Source organism: Myripristis murdjan, chromosome 7 (genome assembly GCF_902150065.1).
Source record: "Myripristis murdjan chromosome 7, fMyrMur1.1, whole genome shotgun sequence".
NCBI lineage: Eukaryota > Metazoa > Chordata > Actinopteri > Holocentriformes > Holocentridae > Myripristis > Myripristis murdjan.
The window spans coordinates 6936105-6961051 of record NC_043986.1 but is presented as its reverse complement, the minus strand read 5'-3'; the positions used below and the strand labels follow the sequence as shown (position 1 = coordinate 6961051).

At 44.8% G+C, this 24947-nt stretch overlaps 1 protein-coding gene across 1 annotated transcript in view; it reads left to right on the top strand.

Moving 5' to 3' along the window:
• bsna (bassoon presynaptic cytomatrix protein a) overlaps positions 1 to 24947 on the top strand; it is a 192735-nt gene that overhangs the window by 140074 nt on the left and 27714 nt on the right. The window contains 7 exon segments of the mRNA XM_030056314.1: positions 2727 to 3185; positions 7748 to 12893; positions 12896 to 13143; positions 14837 to 15001; positions 16014 to 16270; positions 16904 to 17831; positions 21718 to 24223. Coding sequence (XP_029912174.1) covers positions 2727 to 3185; positions 7748 to 12893; positions 12896 to 13143; positions 14837 to 15001; positions 16014 to 16270; positions 16904 to 17831; positions 21718 to 24223 — 9709 coding nt within the window.

The window sequence follows — 24947 nt, the reverse complement described above, 5'->3', positions numbered from 1 at the left end:
GAACACAAAAAAAATCTACCAGAAATCTGCCAAGGGAACCCATGTTCGACGTACCTGTGAAACCACGTCCTCACAGAAAAAAAAAAAACCCTTTCTACTGCCAAATGAATGCAGCCCGTCCTGACTGAGACGGGACAGCTCCGCGCCGTCCCACGCAGTCGCCGTCAGCCAGGCTCGTCCACACCCGGGCCGTCACACCACCACTCACGGTGTGTCGAGCTTCAGCGGTTTGCACAACACTCAAAGTTTCATCAGATCCTTTCACTCTGGGAAATTTGTTGTTCGGACCGTCGGTCTGAGGGGAGAAGCGGGAAACAGCCTTGGGCGTTGAAGTGAAGCATTAAAGCTCTCGGCAGGTCCCGGCGGGAAGCTTTTAGCCCTCCGTCAATATCTCATTTGATCTCAGTCGGAACAATTGAAAAAAACCCACTGTTATCGATGTTTACGACTTGACAGTTGATCTGCACTATAGCTCTCTCCCTCCCGACTGTAATTTCTCCACTTCTCTTGTTCTTTCTCACTGTCTTTTGGTCTGTCCAGAACTCCCTCACTGCTCCTTTTTCTCACTTTTCCGTCTTTCTCTTTCTGCCGCCTTTTTCTCCTGATTTCTGTCTTTTGTGTTCTGTTATGAATTGCAGCCACAATTGCGAGTACTTTGTAACAGCATGGGCTAAACTTTGCCAAAAATAAAATCATACACTAGTGTGAAAACTTGAGTATGCGCATCGATATGTGCTTCATTAACCATAATTCAAGTCCACGACCCTCAACATTTAATTCCCAGGAGCCGTTTCACAGAAAGGTCTTATCTTAACTCTAAGATAAAGGTGAGGAAGGAAGAGTCTAAGACAGGATTTTTCCCAATTCGGTTTTACTGAAGCAAATCCTGACTAACTTGAAGAATACTATCTTATCTTACTTCATCCTATTTTATCCCGGGTTAGGAAGTCCTAAATATTCAATCCATCATCGGTTATCAACTTTCTCAACTTGTGGAGCTAAATGGTATTTTGTAAATGTTGGGTTTTTCTCAAAGAACTTGCTCAAACTGTCCGGACTAACAGAGATTGCGAGTTTATGAACATCAACGTGCAAAAAAAAAATTACGTCAAGCATTTAACTTGAAGACAGGAGTTTGAGGTTTTGGTCACATCTGTAGAGAAAGATCAAGATATTCTCGTTTACTCATTAAGGAGAGTTTAGGAGACATTTTTTGAATTGTGTAAGGCCCTAACCCTAATTTCCATGGTAACAATCTGATTTGCAAGTTAGGAAGTTTCTGTAAAATGGCCCCAGGTGTCCTTTTCCCTGTTCGACCTCTTTATATTTTCAGAGGTTTTTCAGATGGAGATTGGATGTACTACACTTTTTTTTTTTTCATTTATTTTGTTTCTTGAATTTCTCCGCCTTTTATTCAAGGCAGAAGAAGAAGCCCTTAGAGGTTTGTTTTTTTGTTTAACCGTGACTGTGAATTTAATCGTATGTGAAAATGTCGCTTTGATTGTCACTTTACACGATCAGCTGATAACTAATATCAGCACAGACGCTATGGATGCTTCTTGTTTGTGTTTTGTTGTTGTGATTGTTGTTGTTTTCTGTCTGCTGCGGCAGCCTCAGAGGATTCTTATCATGCCGATAAAGCGCCAGATTTAAACTGGATTTAATGCAGTGAATTGAATTTAAACAAATGAGAAATAAAGAGACGGTAGAGGAGAAAGGCAGGTTATGTGTGTGTGTGTGTGTGTGTGTGTGTGTGTGTCACAGTTTAATTCTTAGCCAATCAACCTCAAAGTGCAAGAAATGGCGTGCGTGGAGTCGATTTGATGAAAATAGGCTGTAACCGTCATCGTTAACTTGGCCTTTCAGAAACACACTTGAGCTCAGCTTAGCCTGTTAGCGCCCTGACAGCTCTGTCTGGAAATCTGGTTTCCAGACTGTACAGGAATGTGTGTGATTGTGTGTGTGTGTGTGTGTGTGTGTGTGTGTGTGTGTGTACGTACATGTTCTCCCTCTCTCTCTCTGTCTCTGCATTTCTTCTCTTTCTATCTGTCCCTCTAGCAGTCTCCTGCTTAAGAGGAATTGACATTTTGAAAGTTCGGATAAAATATTTATCAGTATGTTAATTCCTTAAATTCTTATTTCGCCTGACAAGTTGAGTAAGAACAGTGGAGCAGCGGAGTTAAACGGCACATATTTCACACACACACACACACACACACACACACACACACACACACACGATACAAATCCCACATGGGATCTGTCCATTCCAACCACTCTTGTACTATGTGCCACTAAGCAGTATTTCCTCTGTATTTGTGTGTTTCCTCTGGATGCTCTTGCAGTTTAAAGCAACAATTTTCCTTTCAAAACCTGGTCAGGAAGATACTGGATGTTGGTATCGTTCTTCAAAAAAACTTATCCTGATAGTAATATAACAAAATAACATGCAATGTGTAGGATACAGTTACTATCGGTATTTGTAGTAATTGTAAAGGCTAACAATTGTCTTGTGGACCAGGATGATCAGGAGGCTCCAATAGGAGAAATGACACTGATGACAACATGATGAAAAGTAGAAAAAAGGAAAATAGAGCATATTAAACATGGGCATACCAATTTACAGTCATCACAATATCAGCTCTCAGTAAACCTTTATGTTTCACACAATGCCGGTGTTAATGAGCCCGTTATTGATCCTTCTGTGTGTCCTGTCTCTGTTTCAGAAAAAGGAGTGGTTATGTCTGAACTGCCAGACCCAGCGGCTGCTGTCCGGAGGCGGCCTGGACGATCCCCCGCTTCCTGTTCCCCATCCGTCGCCCAAGCACCAGCCGATGGGCTCACCCCGCCACCAGGCGCTGGCCAGTCAGCAAAGCCCGGTCCACAAAGCCACCAGTCAGCAGGGGCCCAAGCCGACCCAGCCCCAGTCCCAGCCGCAGAAACCCCAGACAGGGACAGGCGTGAGCGGCCCGTTCGCGCCCACGGCTGCCAAGCAACCGACCGACACAAAGACCACGACGCCTGCGCCAGCCCCGGCCCCTGAAACGCAGAAACAGCCGAAACCAACGGAGGACAAGCCCAAGACGGAGCCTGAGAGCCAAACTGCCAAAGAAACCAAACTGTCCCAGAAGAAGGGAGAGCAGATTACGCCCATCAAGGAGATTAAGAAGTCCAGACACTATGATGTAAGTCAGATTTTCTCTTTGCTAACACCGCTCTTACTGTGGCCTTATTCTAGTGTATTAACCTGTGTGGTGTGTCGACCTGTGTTGACCTGTAGTCAGCGCTACAAATCAAAAACAGTATAAACAAGAACAGTGCTTAATTAAAATGAAGCTCGTCTTCACTCAGCGCGAGCACAGTTTGAAAGGAAAACCTGATCAAAATACAAAAAAAAACAAAACAAAACAAAACAAAACTATATTTCCCCACTTACCCCTGGTGGAATCTATCCATTCATATCATTTCTGTGTGATTTGGTGAGGTTTCCACTCTGCCAGGATCTCCCCTGTCTCCCTTCACCCCAGCGCATTAGGATTAGATAGATATTCTCTTGTGGAGCTCAAAATGTCAAAAATGTTTATGTGAAAATTTTTTAATCGCAACAGCTCTTTCAGAAAACAGTTTTCGATAACCAACATAACCCACAGGCCTCGGGGGTGGAGAGTTTCACTGGGAACTATTTCCCGCCGAGCTGTTCTTACCCCCAAGGAGTATGAATTTGGAGCAGACAGACACAGTTTGCTGGTGTTCTTCAGCAGGAAATAGTTCCCAGAGTAGCTCTCTCTCCCTGAATACTGTGCTTTATGCTGAGTATCCATGCCACTGTGGAGTTTCTCACATATTTTTGACAGTTTAAGTTCCACTAAACAACAACTAGCCCAACCAGCCCAGTTGTATTGGAGTGAAGAGAGACAGGCTGGAAACGTCGCCAAACTATCAGGATGGAAAGATTGCACCACAGTTATTATAGTTTTGTATTTTTCATTAGTTTTTATTTTCATTTTGTTTTTAATTTTTGTTTTCAATTCAGTGACATTTCAGTTAGTTTCCAGAGTGGGTTTGGCTGGTTCAGTTTATTTTTTTTTGTTTGTTTGTTTTGTTTAAAAATGTTTAGTTTTAGTTTAGTTTTTTATTTGCCTTTTTATTCTAATATGGGCAGTGTTTGTCAGAATAGGTTTTCCAATACATATTCCAAGACATATAGTGTAAATTTTTATTTTAGTTAAGTTTTGTAAGTAAACAATATCATTTCAGTTAGTTTTTCTCTCAAGTCCAGTTTTTAGTTTTATTTCACTGACCTACAGTTTTTTTCACACCTAGTTTTGGTTTTTAGTTTAGTTTTAGTGAACTTTAATAACCTTGGATTGTACTAGGGGTAAGTGGGAAAGTATATTTTGGTTGTTCAGTTTTTACATTTCAAGCCTATCCATAGGATAATATACTGTATATGTATATATGCCAATACACTAAAATAAGGTCACTGAAGTTTGTTAATGATTTTTGCAACCTTTATTTGTCCAAGGAAAGCTTGCTAAGCATGCATACTCTTTTACAGCAATACCCTGCTTCATGTTCATGCAGTTTTTTTTAGAAATCCTTGAAGCTCAATACAGAAATCCATCATATTGCTCCTGCTCAGCGCTGCATCAGTGTCTGTAGGATTTCTCTCATGCTGGACCTCCAGATACTCCAGAACAGTCCTCAAAGCCAAGATGTGCTGATGTTTTCTTCATATCAGTGTGTGCATTCAAGAGTTGAGTCTCTGCTTGTAAACAAGAAAAAGCAAGATACCGCTTCATCGGTCGCTACATGCCCAATTTCCACGTTGTCCTCTCCAGAATAAATCTTTCCAACTGTTGAGATTCTCTGTGGTGACGTTAGGACTCGCCTCCTTTCAGTCAGTAAACTCGTAATGTTTAGACTGCATTCATTTTAAAATATTTACTTTGAAAAACAACCAAGACAAAGTTGTAATGGCAGAAATCTCATATTGTGCTAAAAGTAAGCAGAGGACAATCTCCGGTGATCTAAAACAGAGAGGAAATGCAGGAAATTAGCTAAAACCTGGAACTGCCCTATAATGCAGAGGAGCTTTTGCTGTGGTGTCTTTCCGTCTAAGACAGAAAAAAGTGCAGCTTTTGCAAAGTAATTTTGGACACAAATCTCCCATTATTTTCTTATGAATATTTTAGGACTCTTCCTGCATGTTCCTGCTGCTCGCTGCTTTCAGTTCTAAACTAGGCTCATTTGGCATCCTGGTCACTGAACCATAAAATACTTTGAAACGTGTTTTTACTTTTTTGGCAAGCCGGCTAAAATCAAAGGAAACATGTCTGCAGTGTCTTGCACATAGAATTTCATTTATTGATATTCATTTTTGCTTTAAACTTAAATGTAGAGAGGCCTCAATATATCTAATGGCACTAACAGCCCTCATTTATCTACAATAGGATGAGATATATGGGGGTTAAGATTAATTTGGGGAATGTGATGGTGTACTTCTTGTCACCCGTATCCCTTTACCGCCCTTCGCAATTAATTTACATTTCAGTGAAAAAATGTGTTTGATTCACATGTAATCAACAGTGGTGAGAGTGAAAGAGAAAAGATGTTGGGAAAAAAATCTCCTTGATCTCACTCTGTGGCTTATTCTTTTTTTTTTTTCAAAGCATTGCTCTCTTACATGATTATATTATGTCGCTAAATGTCTAATATGTCAATTTGAACTACGTTGTCATTTGACTGGGTGAGCTCAGGGATATGGAAACCCAGTCCAGAGTTAATTTTGTGTAAAATTTCTCTGCGTGGTGCTACAGTTATAAAAAAAAAAAAAAAAAAAAAGGTCATTTATTCATTTAGAAGACATTGAGAAATTTACATTAAGACATGAGGGGTCATTTGACACGACGCAGGATATCCTGGTGAGCCTGGTTATTTATAGTCATATGCTGAACCGAGTCCTTCCTCCTGCAGTGTGTGACATCCATGGCTTTTTATAAACCCCGTCATTGATCCCCTCTTTGCAGAACGCTGAGACTGCAAGTGGCAGCAAGGCAGCAGTTAATTGTGCCTTTTCTTACTCAGTGGCAACCATCGCTCCTGTTGAAATATGTATAAAGAGCAGCATGCCATGAATATGCTAAACGTGCGAGGCCTCTGGCTGACGTAATGCTGCTGCGGGTCTTTTCAAAAGCAGCACAGACCTTCTGCAGCTGGAGAGTTTCTGTGAAATCAAAGTGCAGAGATCATGAAGTCTAGTGTCTAACACCCTTTCGCTGTGTAGAATATTTTAACAAGAGAGGTTTTGTAGATATGATTTTATCATTTCTGTCTATTTTGTATTTTTTCATCCACCCCCCTTTTCATTAACCAGGTTAGTCCCTTTGAGATTATGATTTGGCATGTTATTGTTTGATCAAGAGAGCCATTGATAAATGGAGTGGAAATGTTGTTTTCCTAAGTTGCTGTCAAGTTAACTACAATACAACACACTATAACCCATTATCAAGTAAGCTGGAATTGTAATATGCTTTAGTAATAACTCATCAAAGCATCGTGAAGTGGCACCTGTAAAAGTTTGTCCAAACTCTTTTCTATCAATGGCTCAGCAAATTAACAGAACTTACAACTCTAAGCCACTTTATGAATGGTAATTGATGGTTAATTATCTTAATATTAGTCATCACCTTATTTGAGTTTGCTCATTTAATTAAAATCAGACAATGCTATTTGTGTCTTTCATTAAATGTTGTACTATAAAACTGTAACTACGATTATAATTACATATTTGGAATGCAATGACACTGTAATGACAACAACAGTAGTTGTTAGTGGAGTTGATACTGTATGTCATGGGTCTATTCAGTTTTGGAAATAGGGAGGGCAAATCTCTTTTCTGTCTATTAACTAACTCCTCTTGTCTCTATTAATTATTAACTACTTTGTGAATTGAGTGTTGTCACTTTCTCTGTTTTTCTTTTGTTCCTTAATGTGCAAAAGATAGACTCTAAATCTTTTTTTTTTTTTTTTTTTTTTAACCATTTTCACATGCAAGAGCAACTGTGGAGTAAATGGTAAGCATACAATTTAGGCTCACATTCCCAGTTACCCCAGTAGCACAAATAGTTGTTACTGAATAGTCTTATTGCTATTTCTAGGCCAAGGAAACAATTTGATTCTATTGCTCAGAACAATGCCCAATACCACATTATCACATTCATTTCAAGGACTGTTTTTGACAGACGCTAAAACTTTTAAACTTGAGGAGGAAATTAATATTTTATTACATGAAAACGAATGGAGTACCTTTGGTCTAAGCACAAAAAATATGTCTTTTGTTTTATCTACATTTAACAATTTGTTCATTTGAATCATCCTTTACCTTTGAAACATTAGCTAATAAGTATGAAAATGTTACTTTGAATGTGTGATTATTACTTGTGCTATAATCCAACAATATTTAATATCTGTATTTAAAGTTTAAAAAGTTGTATGAATTCGTAAATAAAGATTGGAATAAGACACCGTTGTTGCATTTTTTTCTCTTCTTTTGCTCAACTAATTGGGGCATTATTTATCAAAAATGTGAGAACATAAGTTCAGTGGGCCTAAATGGTATGCTTACCTTTACCCAACATTAACACGTTCCTAACGACTGGGATAAATCATGACTTGAATTTAAAACATTGTTGTCCCCAAATCTAATGCATTGCCCCTTTCTCTCTCTCTCCTCTGCCCCCTATAGGACACGAAGAACAACAGCAGCCATGACTTGTCACGTAGCCCCCAAAGCCTCAGTGACACAGGCTACTCCTCAGATGGCATCTCCAGCTCCCACAGTGAAATCACAGGCCTCATCCAGGAGGAGGAGATGAAGCTGAGTGAGAGGGGCATCAGTGGGCGAGGTTCCCCACCCAGCCCATCTGAAATCACAAAGCTGGAAAGTTCCATGAGGCCTCTGCTAGAGAAGAGCCTCTCCGAAGAGAAGATGGACAGAAGGGGACGAAAACACAGAGACAGGGATCTGGATGACCGAGGGAAGCAGCGGCCACGGTCCCTGTCAATCACACCAGAGGCATACGACTCAGATGAGGAATTAGAGGATATACTGGAGGAAGAGGAGGATGGAGGAGAGTGGGAGGGTAAACGTAAGGAAGGAAAGGAAGAGAAGAAGGAGAAGAAAAAGAAGGAGAAAGATGCGGAGCCTACAGAGATGACAGATGAGGAGTTCATGAGGAGACAGATAATGGAGATGAGTGCTGATGAAGAAAACGAAGAAGAGGAGGAGGAGGAAGAAGAGATGGAGGAAGAGGAGGATGATGAAGATGAAGGATATGGCTACCAGAAACCCAAGAAAAGCCACCATAAGCACATCATCTCCGACTCAGGGAAAGAGAAACGACGCCTTCAGCACCACTCCAGCAGTTTTGAGGAGGAAACCAAGAGCTCTACCGATGTGTACAAGGGTTCAGCAGAGGAGGGCGAGGAAGATGTGATGGCATCACAAGGAGGCCTGAGGCGCTTCAAAACCATTGAACTCAACAACACCAACAGCTACAGCCGAGACATGGAGCTGGGCAATGAAAATGACCTGAGCCTTGACCGAGAACCAGAACTAGAGATGGAAAGCTTGACGGGATCTCCTGAGGAGCGATCCAGGGGTGATTACTCCTCCACTCTGCCACCCACCTCATCCTCCTATGGCTCAGGCCAGTCTCCCACTTCCATTTCCTCCATGGAGGAGGATAGTGACAGCAGCCCAAGCAGGAGGCAGAGACTGGAGGAGGCTAAGCAGCAGAGAAAAGCACGCCACCGTTCCCACGGCCCTCTCCTCCCTACCATTGAAGACTCCTCAGAGGAGGATGAGCTGAGAGAGGAAGAGGAGCTTCTCAGAGAGCAAGAGAAGATGAGAGAGGTGGAACAACAGAGAATAAGGAGTACAGCCCGGAAGACGAAGAGGGACAAAGAGGAACTGAGGGCTCAGAGGCGCAGGGAGAGGTCGAAGACACCACCAAGTAACCTTTCACCCATTGAAGATGCCTCCCCAACTGAAGAGCTGAGACAAGCTGCTGAGATGGAGGAGCTCCATCGCTCTTCTGCCTCTGAATATTCTCCACAGAGTCTGGACTCAGAGGCTGAGGGCTACGAGTCTAAACTCTACAAGTCAGGCAGCGAGTACAACCTTCCTACATTTATGTCTCTATACTCCCCAATCGAGAAATCATCAACCACAACAACTACCACGGCACCATCCTCTACTTCCAAACCGCTGAAGAGTGCTGAGGAAGTATATGAGGAGATGATGAGGAAGGCAGAGATGCTTCAGAAACAACAGAAACAACAACAGCAACAGCAGCAACATGGGAGACATGGGCAGTACTATGAAGAGGACATAAACGGACAGGGGTACGATGATGAATATGAATATGAACAAGACCAAACAGGATATGACAATGAGGCAGTGGAGACGGAAACAGATATATATGAAGAGATCCGCCAAACATCTCAGAACATCACCAAGATGCAGCAGGCCACCGATGAGCAAGTGGAGATTGAGATCGAGAGCTCCTACCCAGACAAACAGCTCTTAGACACAGGCTCAGCCTTTGCTAAACTGCTTGAACAAAGTAATGCACTTCTGACCCCAGGAACCAGCCCCACACAGATCTCAGCTCCTGTCTCCTTTGCTGAGACTGGAGGACGGATCCCTGATGTCCGAGTAACCCAGCATTTCTCTGCCAAGGATGGGCACAAAGACAGAATCAAGAGCCAGGCAGGAAAGAATGGAATAACTCCAACAGTGGCCGCCACCACTATTGCAGCCTATGGAGTTTATGCAAGAGATGCAGTGACTATTTCTCAAACTAGTTCGAGCCACACTATTACATCTACTCAGTCTGGTATTTATGGCAGGCATACAGGAGGCCCTGCCACATCCACTACTACAGTCTCCAGTGTATGCAGCAAGATTGCAGAGATAACCCAGGCCTATAGCCAGAGGGAGGTGATCACTAGAAGGGTAGGGGATACCAGGGGCGTTCAAGTTCGAGACAGCTCAACATCTTCCACAGAGAGAATTATTGAGCCACGTTCTCCTAAGTACACTACGTATTACAGGAGCACCAGTCCTCCTCTATCTCCATCACCACCACCACAGAGTCCTACCCGCTCACCCTCCAGAAGGGCCACAGCTGAGTTCTCTACGCAGACTTTGAGCTCTGGATTAGGGATGCAGTCTGGCTCTGGGCCCACATCTCCAGTGATGGCTCAGGCCACACAAACATCACATCGGGCAGTTTCCCCACGACTTTACCGGCAGCAGTCATCCCAGGATGCGCCATACTCCCCACCCCCAAGCCCAGCACGACCGATGACAGTCAATACTGCCACTTCTCCTCTGTCCTCACCCACCCGTTTCAGCCGGCAATCAACATTTGAGACATACTCCCCAAGCGCTAGCCCGCCAGACACCCCACCTTACCAGCAATCACCAACACGCAGCTTTTACCGAACACAACGGGTGGAGAAAGTGAATGTGGGAACCAGTATGGTCACCACGGCCAGTATTTATAGCAGAGGTTCGATGTCAATGGATAACATCTCCCTCTGTCGTATATCCACTGTCCCAGGCACTTCCCGGGTAGAGCAGGGCCAGATGATCCAAGGAGGAAGTGTTGTGGACCTCAGAACAGTCACCAAACCAGCTCCAGTTATCATGACTGACCAAGGAATGGATCTCACCTCCCTGGCCACTGAAAGCAGGAAGTACCATGGTGGATCAGAGGGGAGCAGACACTCTACAATTGTTCAGCCACTGATTATGAACCTGAATGCCCAGGAAACTACCACACCAACCACTGTGAGTGTGACCGTAGCTGCCTCCATGTTCATGTCCCAGCCCAAACAGCCAACAGTCTACGGTGATCCCCACCAGAACCGGGTGGATCTTGGTCAGGGCATGGGTTCGGCTGTGTGTCTGTCCCAGAACAAACCACCAATTCCACCACCTACTGACCCATCAATACCAAAAATTGATGCCAAACTAGAAGACTTGAGTATCCAACAGCAAGAGCTACAAAAACAACAAGAGAAGTTACAGAAGCAACAAGAGTTGCTTGAACAACAGCTGCAGCAGCACCATCAGTTGCAACAGCAGCAGCAACAGGCATCTGCCTTGGCCAGGTATAATCTCACTGGCCAGATCTCACCTTTACTGAAGAAAGACCTGCTAGTTAGCCAGACAACGAATGCCTCAGCTGTGGTCAGTGCCATATCCCCGGCTGTTAATCCTGAGTTATTTGGCACTGGTCCAGTCGAGCTTAAAGGGAAGCCCACTCCTCCTGGTGTGATGAATCTGTCAGGGGACAAATCACCCCATAGTGTGGTGGTACAGATGGATGGAGGCATGGGGCAGGGTGGAGCTGTGACCCAGCTAGTGAAAGTAGAGGAAGGGCAGGATGCTATGGATCTGACAGGAGGTCAAATCAAACCGGACACCCAACCAGCTTGCTGTGATGTTGTTTACCGGCTTCCTTTTGGCAGAAGCTGTGTTGGTGGGTCTGAAAAAGAGGGTGTAAGGCCTCCTTCTGCCCCACCTCTCAGCTATGACTCAGATCCAGAGAGACAACCTGGAAGGTACCATGAGTATCCAATGGATGGGCGCAAGGCCTACACTCTGCCTTTCCCAGGCAGACTTCAGCCTTCAATGTCTGATACAAATTTAGCTGAAGCCGGGCTGCAGTCCTATCATTCTAAACTAGATCCACACCTTCAAGCCACTGGAGAGCTTGCCATGGATCTAACTGCAATGAAGCATGCCTATGATGGAGGTTATATGGGGATGCAGTATGGCTCTTATACAGATTTGCGCCACGGAGGGGATATCACAGCCCCAACTCTGCCTATAAGGAGGTTTAATTCCCTGTCAAACATCAGTTCAGACTATGGCTATTCTGCTCGTGACATAGCTAGCTTCCAGGAGTCCAACTTGGCTCAGTACAGTGCTACAACAGCCAGGGAAATCAGTCGGATGTGTGCAGCACTCAATTCTATGGATAGGTATGGAAGCAACCCAGACTTAATGCAGTTTGGCAGTCTGGGGAGAGGGCCTGGGCCTGCGTCTTCCAGACTCGCAGCAGGTCTGGGAATGAGACCAAATCTCCTCTTTGGACCAGATGGAAAGCCAATCTCCCACAGTCAAGCACTAACCAACCTTATCAATGCCAGACAGGCCAGTCTCAGAGCCATGTACCCTGCAGCCATGAGGTCTGCTGATGGAATGATCTACTCCACCATCAACACACCTATCGCCTCTACACTTCCCATCACGACCCAGCCTGCTTCTGTGCTTCGTCCATTATTAAGAGGGGTCTATAGGCCATTCCCCTCTGCCAACATGACACCTGTGCCTCTGTCTAGTCTTAGCAGACTACCAATGACTCCCAGAATGCCATTATCGGGACAAGCTCCATTCCGTTACCCAGCACCAAGTCTTTTCCAGGTGGCTACAACCGCCACCACGACTGCTGCTGCAGCAATTACCTCAGCACAAGTGAGTGCTCCAGTTACCATTTCCATGCCAACAACCACCTCTGTAGCCCAGGATGCACCTGTGTACATGGGCAAAGGTGCCACTGTTACCTCCTCATCAGCAGTGGCCACCACAGCACCAGTGGTTGTCATACCAACAGAGCCACAGCAGCAGCCAATCAATCTGTCCCAGGCCCACCTGCAAAGTCAACAACAGCAGCAGCAACAGGTGACAACCAGTCAGCAGCAAGCCCAGCCTCCTCCAGCAGCTCACGCCTACCCGCCCTCCGGCCCCACACACACACATGGCTACACCCAACCTCCAATAGCCCCATCTGCCCCTACCAGTGGCATCCCCATTGCAGGGGTCTTCCTCCATTCCCTCCACCAGGCTCTATACACAAGGAGGGGGAAACAGAGGAGGAGAGGCTCCACCGTCAGCAGGAGCAGCTTCTGCAGATGGAGAGAGAGCGTGTGGAGCTGGAGAAACTAAGGCAGCTGCGCCTCCAGGAGGAGCTGGAAAGAGAGAGGCTAGAGCTGAAGCTGCACAGGGAGAAGGAGCAGATACTGGTTCAGAGAGAGATACAGGAGCTACAGACCATCAAGGAACAGGTAGAGGGAGAAACAGGAGGAGGAGGAGGGATGGGGATTTTGATGTTGTCTTGCTTGATGTTTTGTGTTTAAAAAACAGGAATTGTGTGGTGTTTTGTCCTTGTTTGGTGGTGATAGTGTTGGTTGTGATGGTGATTTTGAGTAACTGATTTTTATATGATCTCAAGTGATTTTTTTCATTATTGATTAATTTATTTCAGTGTCATGCTTCTGATGTGCAACCTGTATGGACCCACTGTATAAGACACAAAATACCCAATGATACTCCGGAATCCTATCTATAAAATTATGCTTTATATATGTATGCATGTCTTGGTTGATATTATTGTGGTGTTGTGTGGTGCAACCAAATTGTAATAGTGTTGTGGTTGATTGTTTTACTTAGGTTGGACCCTCAAGATTTCCCAAACAAATTGAGTGTGAAATTTTGCTGTTTTGTTGACATTCATAACTGTGGTACCAAGAGATGGTACCTGCCATTTTGCTACAGGAAAACTGTGTAGCCAGTAAAACAACTGGATACACCTGTAAAGGGTGGAGTTCAAATCCTTTCAGTAGTTTCAAAAAATGTCTTGACTCAAGTTTATTTCCTTAATAGAAATCTTGTTGCATCCAGCCTGAGTGACAAAAAGTATACAGTAAATCAACAGTATGCATGTTCTGTTGTTGTCTAATAATTTAACAGGAGAATTTATTTTCCGTTATACATATTATAAATTAAGCTGGGACATGCCTGTACGTGTAACTAATGGAAACTAATGAAAAATATCCGGATATACTGCTTAAATTTGTTGGTTAGATGGTTTCATATTCACCTATCTAATTTACATGCAAAAGAAAATTTTAAACTGTATGATGTAAACACTGAATAATCAACAGCATGTCCTTTGCATTTAAGCAGCACATATTTCAATATTTTGGTTTACCTAACTCTTAAGATGTTTTAACAGTTAATGAACAGAATGGCTAATGTGACATTTTTCTTCTTTTTTTGATAGAACAAGCAGTTGAAAATCTTTCAAGTTAACTCTGTTAAGCAGGTGTGGAAGCCTTCCTTGTTGAGAATGAAATACTGTAGAGATGGAATTACTAATATGCATCTCATATCCTACAGTATGAGAAAAATCTTAAAACTTTTTTTCATCAGCCAGTCAATTATGTAACCCTGAAAATGCATTGAATATTCTTCCTTAAGAGCATCATACAACTGGCAACAGCAACTGCCAACACATGCTGCTCCTCATTACTGCTGTGCTTCCATGCTTGATTTTTTCAATAAAATAGTTTGACTAACTTGGGACCATTTTCAACACTAATCCATCGGCACAAGAATAACATAATCCATGTCACACTCTCAGTTCCAGGAGTCTTGTTATTTGGTTTGCATTCTTTGATCATGGTTCTTTTCCAAGAATGTGCCAAAATGACAACAACCTTGTCTTCTCTTTCCTCCCATCTGTCTCTTTCTGTCAATTTCTTTTCTCCCGTCTTTTCATTTTTTTTATTCTTCATGTGTCCTCATTTCCTCTCCTCACAACCACTCTCATCTCACCTGATATCAATCTCATCTCATCTCATCTCATCTCTCCTATTCCATACATCTCCATGCTTTTCTGACCTGTGCTCTCCTTCTGTTTTGTCCATCTGCCCCTCTGTCCCGTTCCTCTCCACCACCTCCCTCTCCTCCTCCCAGGTTCTCCAGCAGCAGCAGCAGGAGCGTGAGAACCAGCTGGTTCTCCAGAGGGAGCAACTGGCCCAGCAGAAGTCACAGCTGGATCAGATCCAGTCTTTACAGCAGCAGCTCCAGCAGCAGCTTGAAGAGCAGAAAAGGCAGAAGACAGCAGCAGCAGCCGCTGCAGCAGCAGCTGCTGCAGTTGCAGCTCACAGCATGGAGGTGAGTGAAGTGGAGGGCACCAGTTTTCAGTCACCAGAGGGTTACACAGTGACACAACTCTAGCATGTACATGCTCAGGTCTTAGGTAGAAGTGCCTGAAAAATTGTCTTTCTAAACACACAACTGGGCCATCTCAGCTGAACAGACTTGGGCCTCTATTTTAATTATTTTAATTTTAATTACATTTAATTATATTATCTAAGTGCACAGTCTGAAGTGCAAGTGCATTTAGGGTGTGTATAATTCAACTTTTGCAGAAAAAAGGGTCGTTCCGTTATGTGCATGGTTTGAAAGGGTTACTTACTCTGTTAATTAATCATGGGTGTGCCTTGGGTGTAACTTGGAATAAACCGTCAGAGTGCCATCTTCCCGTCTTTCCCACTGATACATCTGATCTATTTTTCTATTTTGTGTTTGTATAATGCCAGCTTGCCAGTTACCTCACTGTAGCATCTGGTCCAACCAATCATCGTCTGGTTGTCAGCATGTTTGTTCTGCACACTTGCAGCATAGACTACATAATAGAGGACAGCATTAGCAGTGGCTAGCAGTTCCATGTAAATACTGACATCAATTGTTAATGTCCATTGCAAATTGGCTCACTCATTGGTTTGTTGTTAGCTATCTAAGAAAGCCAAAAAGCAGCTGAGCTGACTCTTCTCAAGCTGCAACTCACTGCATTTCAGTGTATAAATTAGGGTGAAAGATAAGACAGTTTCCTGTGTTACAAAAGCCTAAATTTGGAAACAAATATACCTAGCATAACTATAAAAAATCCAGTTAATAAATGTTTAGCCATTATCTGCACGACAGTTCTCCAATAGGCCTTCATGATGGCACAAGATGTGGTTGATAGGAGATACACCACACAACTGCAAAGCCTGTGTTCATTCTCAATCCATTTATTGACTTTAGGATGGTAAAACAAAATTGACAAGCAGAACCATTAAATGGCTTGCAAACCCTTCCTCTTCAGCTGGATATGAACGGCCAGCCCCTGCACCCCTACATCGAGACTCAGATGAGCTCCCGCTCGCTCCCCAACTCCTCGTCAGAGATGTGTCTGAGGAGCCAGGAGGAGCACGCAGAGACCAGAAGCAACATGAGGAAACACAGCTCCATGACCAGGCTGACCAGGGACAGCCTGGACAGAGACGACATGACGTTCTACGGCTCCCCCCGCAGGATCGTGGACAGCTGTGTGCAGACGGATGACGAAGACGGAGAGGAGAGGTGATGATGTGTCTGTGTGTGTTGGCAGGCGGAGGGGTTCATACTGTAGGTGTTTGTTAGTTAGGAGGTCATGTGATGGCGTGGGTGTTAGGCAAGTTTGTGTGTGTGTGCACCTGTGTGTTGATGAAATCATTGGCCAGATGAGTTTAATAGGCAAAGATTACCTTAGCAGTCTTCTATTTGCTTAACAGCTTCCAGTAATTAAAAAACAACACACAAGCCGTGATGTACTGTAGATGCAAGCTTTATGAATAATTTATAAATAAATTCACACACACGCGCACAAAATCAGAATAAAGACATCACAATAATGAGAGCTTCAGAGGCAATCTCTAACAGCATGGTGCAATATAGGAAGACCAGATATTAAAACCAACATTGGTAGCTGCACAGCAACAAAATGGCCACAGTTCTTTGCAATGGCAACAGTACACATAAAAATGGCTGCCAATCCAACCATCTTGTTATATTGATTTGAAAAGGAAAGTCCATTCTGTGTGTAAAACAAAACTAGATAAAACGTGGATGTCTAATCTTTATTGGGTGCTAATGAGAATCTCTTTCTCTCTGTTCTTACTATCTCACTTAATCTCTCCTTTCTCTCTCTATATCTTGCTCTATCTCCATCACCAGGTACATGATGCGTCACCGCACCAGGAGGCGCGGTCGCAGCGTAGACTGCTCTGTCCAGACCGACGACGACGAGGACAAGGTGGAGTGGGAGCAGCCGGTTCGCCGAAGACGTTCCCGCTTCTCCCGGCACTCTGAGTCGAGCAGCACTGGCACCGGCACCGCCGCAACCACAGCCATTGACAGCAAAACCGATCCCTCCAAGATGGCGTCTTCCAGTATCGCCATCCAGACCATCAGAGAAATGTCCTGCCAGACAGAAGTGGAACACCTGGGAAGAGTCTCCCCAGCGATCCATGTGACAGTACCAGACCCAAATAAAGTGGAGATCGTGCACTACATCTCTGGACCCGAGCGGACCCAGAAAGGACAGTCTCTCGCGTGCCAGACAGATCCGGAGGCCCAGTCGCAGGGGGTCGTAGCTCCCCAGCTCAGTGTCCCAACCACAGTCAGTCCATATTCTTCCTCTGCCACCTCGGGAACGCAGCAGTCTGGTGCTGTTGACCCTCTGGTCCAGCAGCGTCAGCAGCAGATTGCAGCCAATGCAGCCAAGTTTGAGCGCCGCCGTCCCGACCCGCTTGACATCAACTACCAGCCTCACAACCACCTCCACAACGAGTCCATCTCCAGTATCATCCGCCAGCAGCAAACAGCCCCCAAATCCCCGCAGGTCCTCTACTCCCCAGTTTCACCGGTGTCCCCTCACCGCCTGCTGGAGACCTCCCTGTCCAGCGAGAGGCTGAACAAGGCCCACGTCACCCCTCAGCAGAAGTCCTACACGGCCGAGTCCCCCCAACGCCACTCCTCCATGCCCCGGCCCATCAAGAGCACCCAAAGGTCCATGTCAGACCCCAAGCCCCTCAGCCCGACTACAGATGAGCACACCAAAGCCAGGCTGTCCCTTTACCAACAACAGGCACTCCAGAGTCAGGTAAAATCACCCAAATGATGCAGACACAGAGGTAGATAAAAGATGGTTATAAATGTAGAATTCCCAATGCTTTACAGTCAATTTCCACAACCTCCTGACAGAATGAACTCAATGAATGACAGTTCAGTTTGGAGGCGTAATCACGTCTCAGGTACCTTGTATGTCTTTAGAAAGGTCTGCAGTACAAACCAATGACAAACTCCAATTTAAACCTGCTAAAGCCCAAGATGGGTTCTATAGAATATCAGTGGTCATGGAGCTTAGGCTACACTCATACTGCTGGCTTTCAAAGTTAATTTCTTAATTGTACTAATATCTGATTTTTTTTTTTTTTTTTTTTTTTTTTTTAATGCCCTTCCATCTTATTTATTTTAGGAACTAAATATCCAATGTGAACTGACAGAAACACACATGCACAGTAACACTAACAAAAGACTTCATGCTCCTCCTATTTTTTCAAACACATTTTGGTTATGGTGTTATGCCTTTGAGTTTGACCAAACTAAAGTGTTTCCCGCAAATTCCAGTCGACTGTTCGGCTCGTTTCACGTGTGGACAGTGTTGAGATATGGAAAACACGTGTCTCTGAAAAGCTCTTAGTGAGTCATCGTCTTTGTTGAAAGTTATGCTCGGTTGCTTTTTTGATGGCAAAATTATCAGCACGTCCTTTGGCAGACATCTTCAGCGTGCAAGCTTCACAACAAAGAGTGCGGTTGTTAGTCCTGGAGTGTGACAGGAGGATGCACAATCCCAGTGAGGCAAATTATCTTCAGGACAATAATTACTTTGTGTGCAAACACCCATGAGACATGTTATTAGCTAAAATCAACACTGTGCAGTTGATGAATCAAGATGGGATACTTCATACCGTAGATGTAGAAGTTATGAGTATTTGAGAATTTCCTGTATTTTTAGATAACTTTTGACAAGTACCATCCTCACACAGTCATCACTTTTGCTCTATAATCATTTGCCCCAGTCAAACTTGCCAAAAGGTATTACTACTGAATGGTCTCCACAGCTTTGACTGAAACCATTCCTTTGCCTCCACTTTGCTCCCTTTCTTTATTTTATGAGTGTTATGAATGTTTTATGTGAACTCTATGATGACTAATCCCCTTTGTTGTTTATGGATTTTTCAGACTGCACTGTAGTTTTGTCTTCAAAGTCCTTTTGAGTCTAGAGAATACACTGAGTGTTTTGTTTCAAAATTAGATGTACACCATCTGCGTGAGTGGTTGTAAGTGTAGGTGTCACTTTTTGATGACACCTACACTTACAAATGATTGCTGGCTTGAAAGTAAAAACTTGGTATGCAGTGTTGTTGTCCATTAGCTCTTTCATGAGCTTTGATTACAACACAGTAACAGGAAAGTTGTACACTCACATTACTGTCAATACACTATTGACCTGTAAGTAGCAGGTGGTGCTTTTTTTCCCCCTACAGTTAATGGATATTGGAATGAAAGCAGTTATTTCTCATAGCTGAATAATGACGATCATTATTATAGTTTGAGAAATGAATATAGGCTGTCCAGCATTCACAAGGTTTTTCACTGCTATGGAAAGTTTGGTAACAGGAAGGCTACAATTCTGCAGATCACATCCAAAGGTACTTAGATATGTTATTTTGTTAAAGACTTACACTGTTCCTCCCCAGTATAATGTTGGCTAAGTAAAATACTGGGCCATTTGTAAGCTTAAAAATGCAGCTGTTTTAATATTAGCCTGCAAAATGTTTGGGTTGCAACAGTAGAGCCTCAAATCATTATGGAGGAGTCAATGCCCAAAAGTAATGTTCTGGCTGACTGTAAGGGAGTGTTAATAAAAGTAATGTGGGCTAATTGATTAGTTGCCTGAATATGGAGTAAAAGTGCCAAAATCTTTCTTTAAAATTTTCAGTCCTTTGAGAAAGTTTGCTTTGTTTTCATCAGTGAGGCCATTCCACCATTACTCATTCCTAATGAGTTTATTTTTTATATGTGAATGCTGTGATGACTAACCCCTTTTGTGTATGGATTTATCACACAGCGTTGTCGTTTTTTCCCCTCTTAATGCCCTCAGGCGAAAGGAGTATGTTTTCCACTGCCCACTCATACAGATACGATAAATTACTCCTCAAGGGGATTTTTCCTCCTGCTTCCCCCACACTCATTGGCTTGACAGACAGCTCGGCAAAACAGAGCATGATTTATTTGCAGAGACAAACTGCAACCAACAAGTTATTTAGTTAAAATTCTTCACAGAAGGAATACTGCATTTTCATGATGTAGCATTCACTCCTCGATATAAAAATAAACGTACGAGCCCACATACATCCTCTTTTTCATTCATAGTACTAATGAGCCGTGGGAAAACAATGACTCAGCCCATGAAGGTACAAGCGTATGTTTTGTCTTGAAAGGAGCACAGTCGGTCCACCCACATTCAGTATTTTATTAGTTCTTCCACATAGTGCAGTCAAAAGATACTGCTAAAAGGATGCAGAAAATAAAGCAAAGCATATTTTCCCTTGGCTTTTAGAGTGATGGAAATGTTGCCAGCAGGTTGGGTTTAGAGCCAGGCTGGGGATTTGAAGGCTGTCTAAAAGCTCACATCAGAAGCCATCCAGGAGTCCTATTCAAAGTGAAAGCTGTATCAGAACCCATTAAAAAATGAGGAAAGTAACATTATATACTCTAGTAATTCTAACATTTTCATTTACAGGTAAGAAAGAAAGGCAGAATTGGCAGGAAAACCCTGAAAGGAATGGTTTTTCAGACAAGCTCACCGGTGTGTTCGCTGCCATATAAGCATCCATGTTCTAAAGAGATATGTCGCCCAAATTTTAGAATCATAATCAAAATCTAGAAAAAGATACTACAGCATATTAAAACTGGTGCCGTGAATGTGAGACTTCTATGTAGTCAAATTGTAAACCTTTGCACAGCATCTCCATGAAAAAAAGGGAAATTTGCAAAGGAGACTGCGCGGAAGCTTTATTCTTTGAACTTCAAATCATAACCAATGTGGGTGGCGTGGGGCAGAAAATGGTCTTTGACGTGTTACATCAATTAAGCACGCAATCCTCAAAGCTGCAATTCTACATAAAACAATTTTCAAGTTTCCAAATAGTCGAATGATCAAGGGAATGCTGGACCACATATGTCACTAATATTAATGTTTTTGTATGTCTTCTAACACAAACTCCACTCTTGTTGTCCTTGTCTCTGTGTCTTTACGTGTCTCCTTTGTCTTCCTTGTATATCCCTGTCGGTGTGTCTTCTCCTTGCCTCTCCTTTTCCCAAATCATTTTTTATTGAGTTTTCCTCCTTCCCCCATCATCGGCCCCCCTTCTTCCCTGCATTTTTAACCTCTTCTTCCTACCAACCACCCCTTTCCTCACTATCCTTTGACATCCCTCTCCACCCCCTTGCTTTCTTCTTTTTCCCCCCTTCTCTCCCATTCCCCACACAATTTTTTCGGGTTTTTTGTAATCCTATTTCTCACTCCTGCCCCCTGTACCTCCTCTTCCCGACTCATCTCACTTTACTATTTACCTCTTCCTTTACCTGCCTCCTGTCTCATCCTCATGCTTTCTCCCTTCTCTGTCCCCTTCCTTGTCTTCCATGTTTTTCTCTTATTTCCCTGTCCCGCCATCCCTCTTATCCTACACTTCTTTATCTTTTTGCTTCCACTATCCTTTCCCATCTCTCATCCCTTTCTCTTTCCTGCCCTTTTGTCTGTCTGTCCATCTCTTCCACTTACATAATATTCTCCCACTGATCTCTCTCCACATTTCCTTATTTCTCGGTTTTACCTCTCCCATCCCTCTTTTCCCATGCTTCCATGTCTTTGTCTTCCCCCATTTGTTCCCTTCTCTCCCATTCTTTTCTTTTTTATCCAGCTCGCGGCCCTACAGCAGAGCTCCCTTCTCCGTAAGGTAAAGCGGACCCTGCCCAGCCCTCCGCCAGAGGAGACTGCCACCTCAGCACATCTGCCCATGATGACCCCTGCCCTTCCCCAGGTCTACCTGCCCTCCGTGCCCAGCCTCAAGCCCGGCTCCAGGCCCGGCTTGGCTGCCAAAGCCAGCCTCCTCAAAGACCTCACCCATGAGCTGAAGGCCGTGGAGCAAGAGTCGACCAAACTGAGAAAGCAGCAAGCTGAACTAGAGGAGGAAGAAAAAGAGATTGACGCTAAGCTGAGATACCTTGAGCTGGGGATACATCAAAGAAAAGAGACACTAGTCAAAGAGAGAGAGAGGAGGGATATTGCCTATCTGAGGTGTATGGGTGACACCAGGGACTATATGTCTGATAGTGAGTTGAATAATCTACGCCTAGCAGCTGCAGCAGCTTCATATGAAAGCAATGGGCTGCTAACAGCCAGGCCAAGCACCGCCCCACTCAGCCAGTTCACCAGCGATGTCAATACTGCAGCCCAGTACCCACCCACCTCATCCTTCCTCTCCTACCAGTACCCCCAGAGCCAACAAGCTGCACCATCTCAACAATCAAGTGCACCCTATCCATCTTCGACATACAGCCAGCCTCCTTATCCATCAGTGTCTCAGTCCCAGGCGCTGCCACAGCCCACACCAATCCAAAGCCACGTCCCCCCTCCAGCCCCATCCTACCAAACTCAAACCTCCTACCCTTCCCACACCTACCCCCAGTCTCAGCCCCCATACCCCCAGACAGACCTGGGGGTGCCAGCTGCACCTCAACCACAGCCCCAGCCAGGACACACTGGTTTCGGGCCCGCACCACCTGGCCAGCCCCCATACCCCACCCACAGCTCACCCTATCCCAGTGCTGTGTCCTACCCCAGCCAGACTACACCATACCCTGGGCAGTCCCAAGCTGACATCCTGACAGTCCACCCAGGAAGACCCAGGCAGACATCACTGGCTGATCTAGAGCACAAGATGCCCACCAACTATGAAACCATCAGCAACCCCACAGTGGTGGTCACCACCACGGCCCAGGATGCCACCTATTCCAGTGCAGCCCCATCTTATGGTCAGTACACTGGTACGACAACCATGGCCAGCTCCTACGGGCCCTATGGCTCAGCACCGGTGTCCAGCAGCTATGGTGGCTATTCCACCATGCCAGCCAGCACTTATGGCCAGTATACTTCGACCCCAGCTAGTACGTATGGCCAGTACACCACAACGACAGCTAATACTTATGGCTACACCACCACCACAGCCAGCTCATATGGACAGTACACTTCTACAGTTTCCAATGCATATGGTCATTCTGTGGACAGTCCGTCCACTTACGGCACGGCAGATGGGATGTATGGGGCTCCTGGATTGGAGCAAAACATCCCGCGGAACTACATGATGATTGATGATGTAAGTGAGCTAACGGCGAAAGACGGGCTGGGCACGACGACAGGAGACATGATGCACCATGGCAGCAGTGGGCGTTACCCAGGCGATGTCCACGGCCACAGCACCACCGTTGGCGGGTCGACGCGCAGCGGCACTGGCAGCTCCTCGTACGGCAGGGCAGCAGAGGAGGAAGCGGCGATGCAGGAAGAGCTATACGACCACCACGGCAGGGGTAAGAGCAGCTACAGGCACGGACCTCTAGGGGGCAGCAGCAGCAGCAGCGTGAGCGCTAGCATGGGTGGGGGATCCTCCTATTACTATGACTACGACTACAAACATGGCAGCATCCGCTCCGGGGTACAGAAACCTTCACCGTCTTCCAGAAGCCTTCTGGCTCCTGCTGTCATGTCCTCCAAGCGCAGCAAGCACAGGAAACTGGGGAGTATGGAGCAGAAAATCTCTAAGTTCTCCCCCATTGAGGAGGCCCGGGACGTGGAGGCAGACCTGGCCTCCTATTCTTCAGCGGCCGGCGGGGCTTTCCCCTCCTCTCGCATCCGAGGCCGTCAGCTGATCGAGGATTACGGCTTCAAGAGGAGTACTTACGAGGGCAGCGGCACCGGCCACAGTAGCCGATACTACGGTGTGATGGTGGAGGAGGACGATCGGATTTACTATACCTCCACTGGCCGCTCCCGTTCCACCGGCTACGGCATGGACAAGATCTCAGCCAAGGATTACTCTGGGTACCGTAGCCGGTCCTATGAGAGGGACGACCGCTCCTACCGGTCTGGCTACAGCCGGGGGCGCCACCCAACCCGGCAGTACTCTGAAGAGGAAAGCCCACTCAGTCCCCTGGGGAGGTTCATGGGTTCTGGGCGTTCGTCAAGCTTAGGTCCTGACCCGTATGACAGTCGCAGCAGTAGATATCATTATTATTATGGCCAGTATGGTTCCAGCCACTCGCTGCCTGACGTACAAGACCACATACGGGACCTTCCCCGGACCCATGTCTACAAACCGGACGATACATACATTATAGACGATTATCATTGCGCTGTGTCAGACAGCGAAGGTAATTGTGGGAGCTGAATGCCCACACAGTCTCACTACCTACTACTGCCCCCACCGTTTATCTAAACGTCCCCCACCCACCCAGATACTAGGCTTAGAGAAGAGAAAGAGAAAGAAAAAGAGAAAGAGAGATAGTCGTTGCATGCTGATGTTTTCTTCTTCTTGAGAGTCACTGGGAGCTCTCTTATCAGTGGACTGCTGTCTGTCTGTCTGCCTGCCTGCCTGTCCATCCGTCCGTCCGCCCTTCCGCCCGTCGTCCAGTCGTCTGTCTGTCGAATACTCGCATGGTCCTTCGGCGTGGTCGTTTTCTTCGTTCGCTACACTTTGATTCACTTTACAGGTTTTCTTTGCACGTTCACAAATGCATTGTCTGTTCTCTACAGGGTTTTATCTTTCATTATTTCTTTGGCATTGATGTTTCGTTTATGTTTTGTTCATTTTATTAAATTAATTGTCTACACTGCAAAAAAAAGTCCAATGCAATCAACTCATATACATTTAAACCTTAATTTTCAATGTAGGTCAGTATAATTACTGCAACTGGCATATAATATTTGTATCCTCAGGAATATTAAAGAGATTTTAAACCCTGCTTCCAAAGCAACTGTTTAAAATTAACTTTAAAAGTTTTTTTAAAAGATTAAAGTATGAAACAAAAAAAACATCTCAATGCAAGGACAGCTATCATGAATCAATGGACAATTTTGCAGTGTTTGATTTATCTT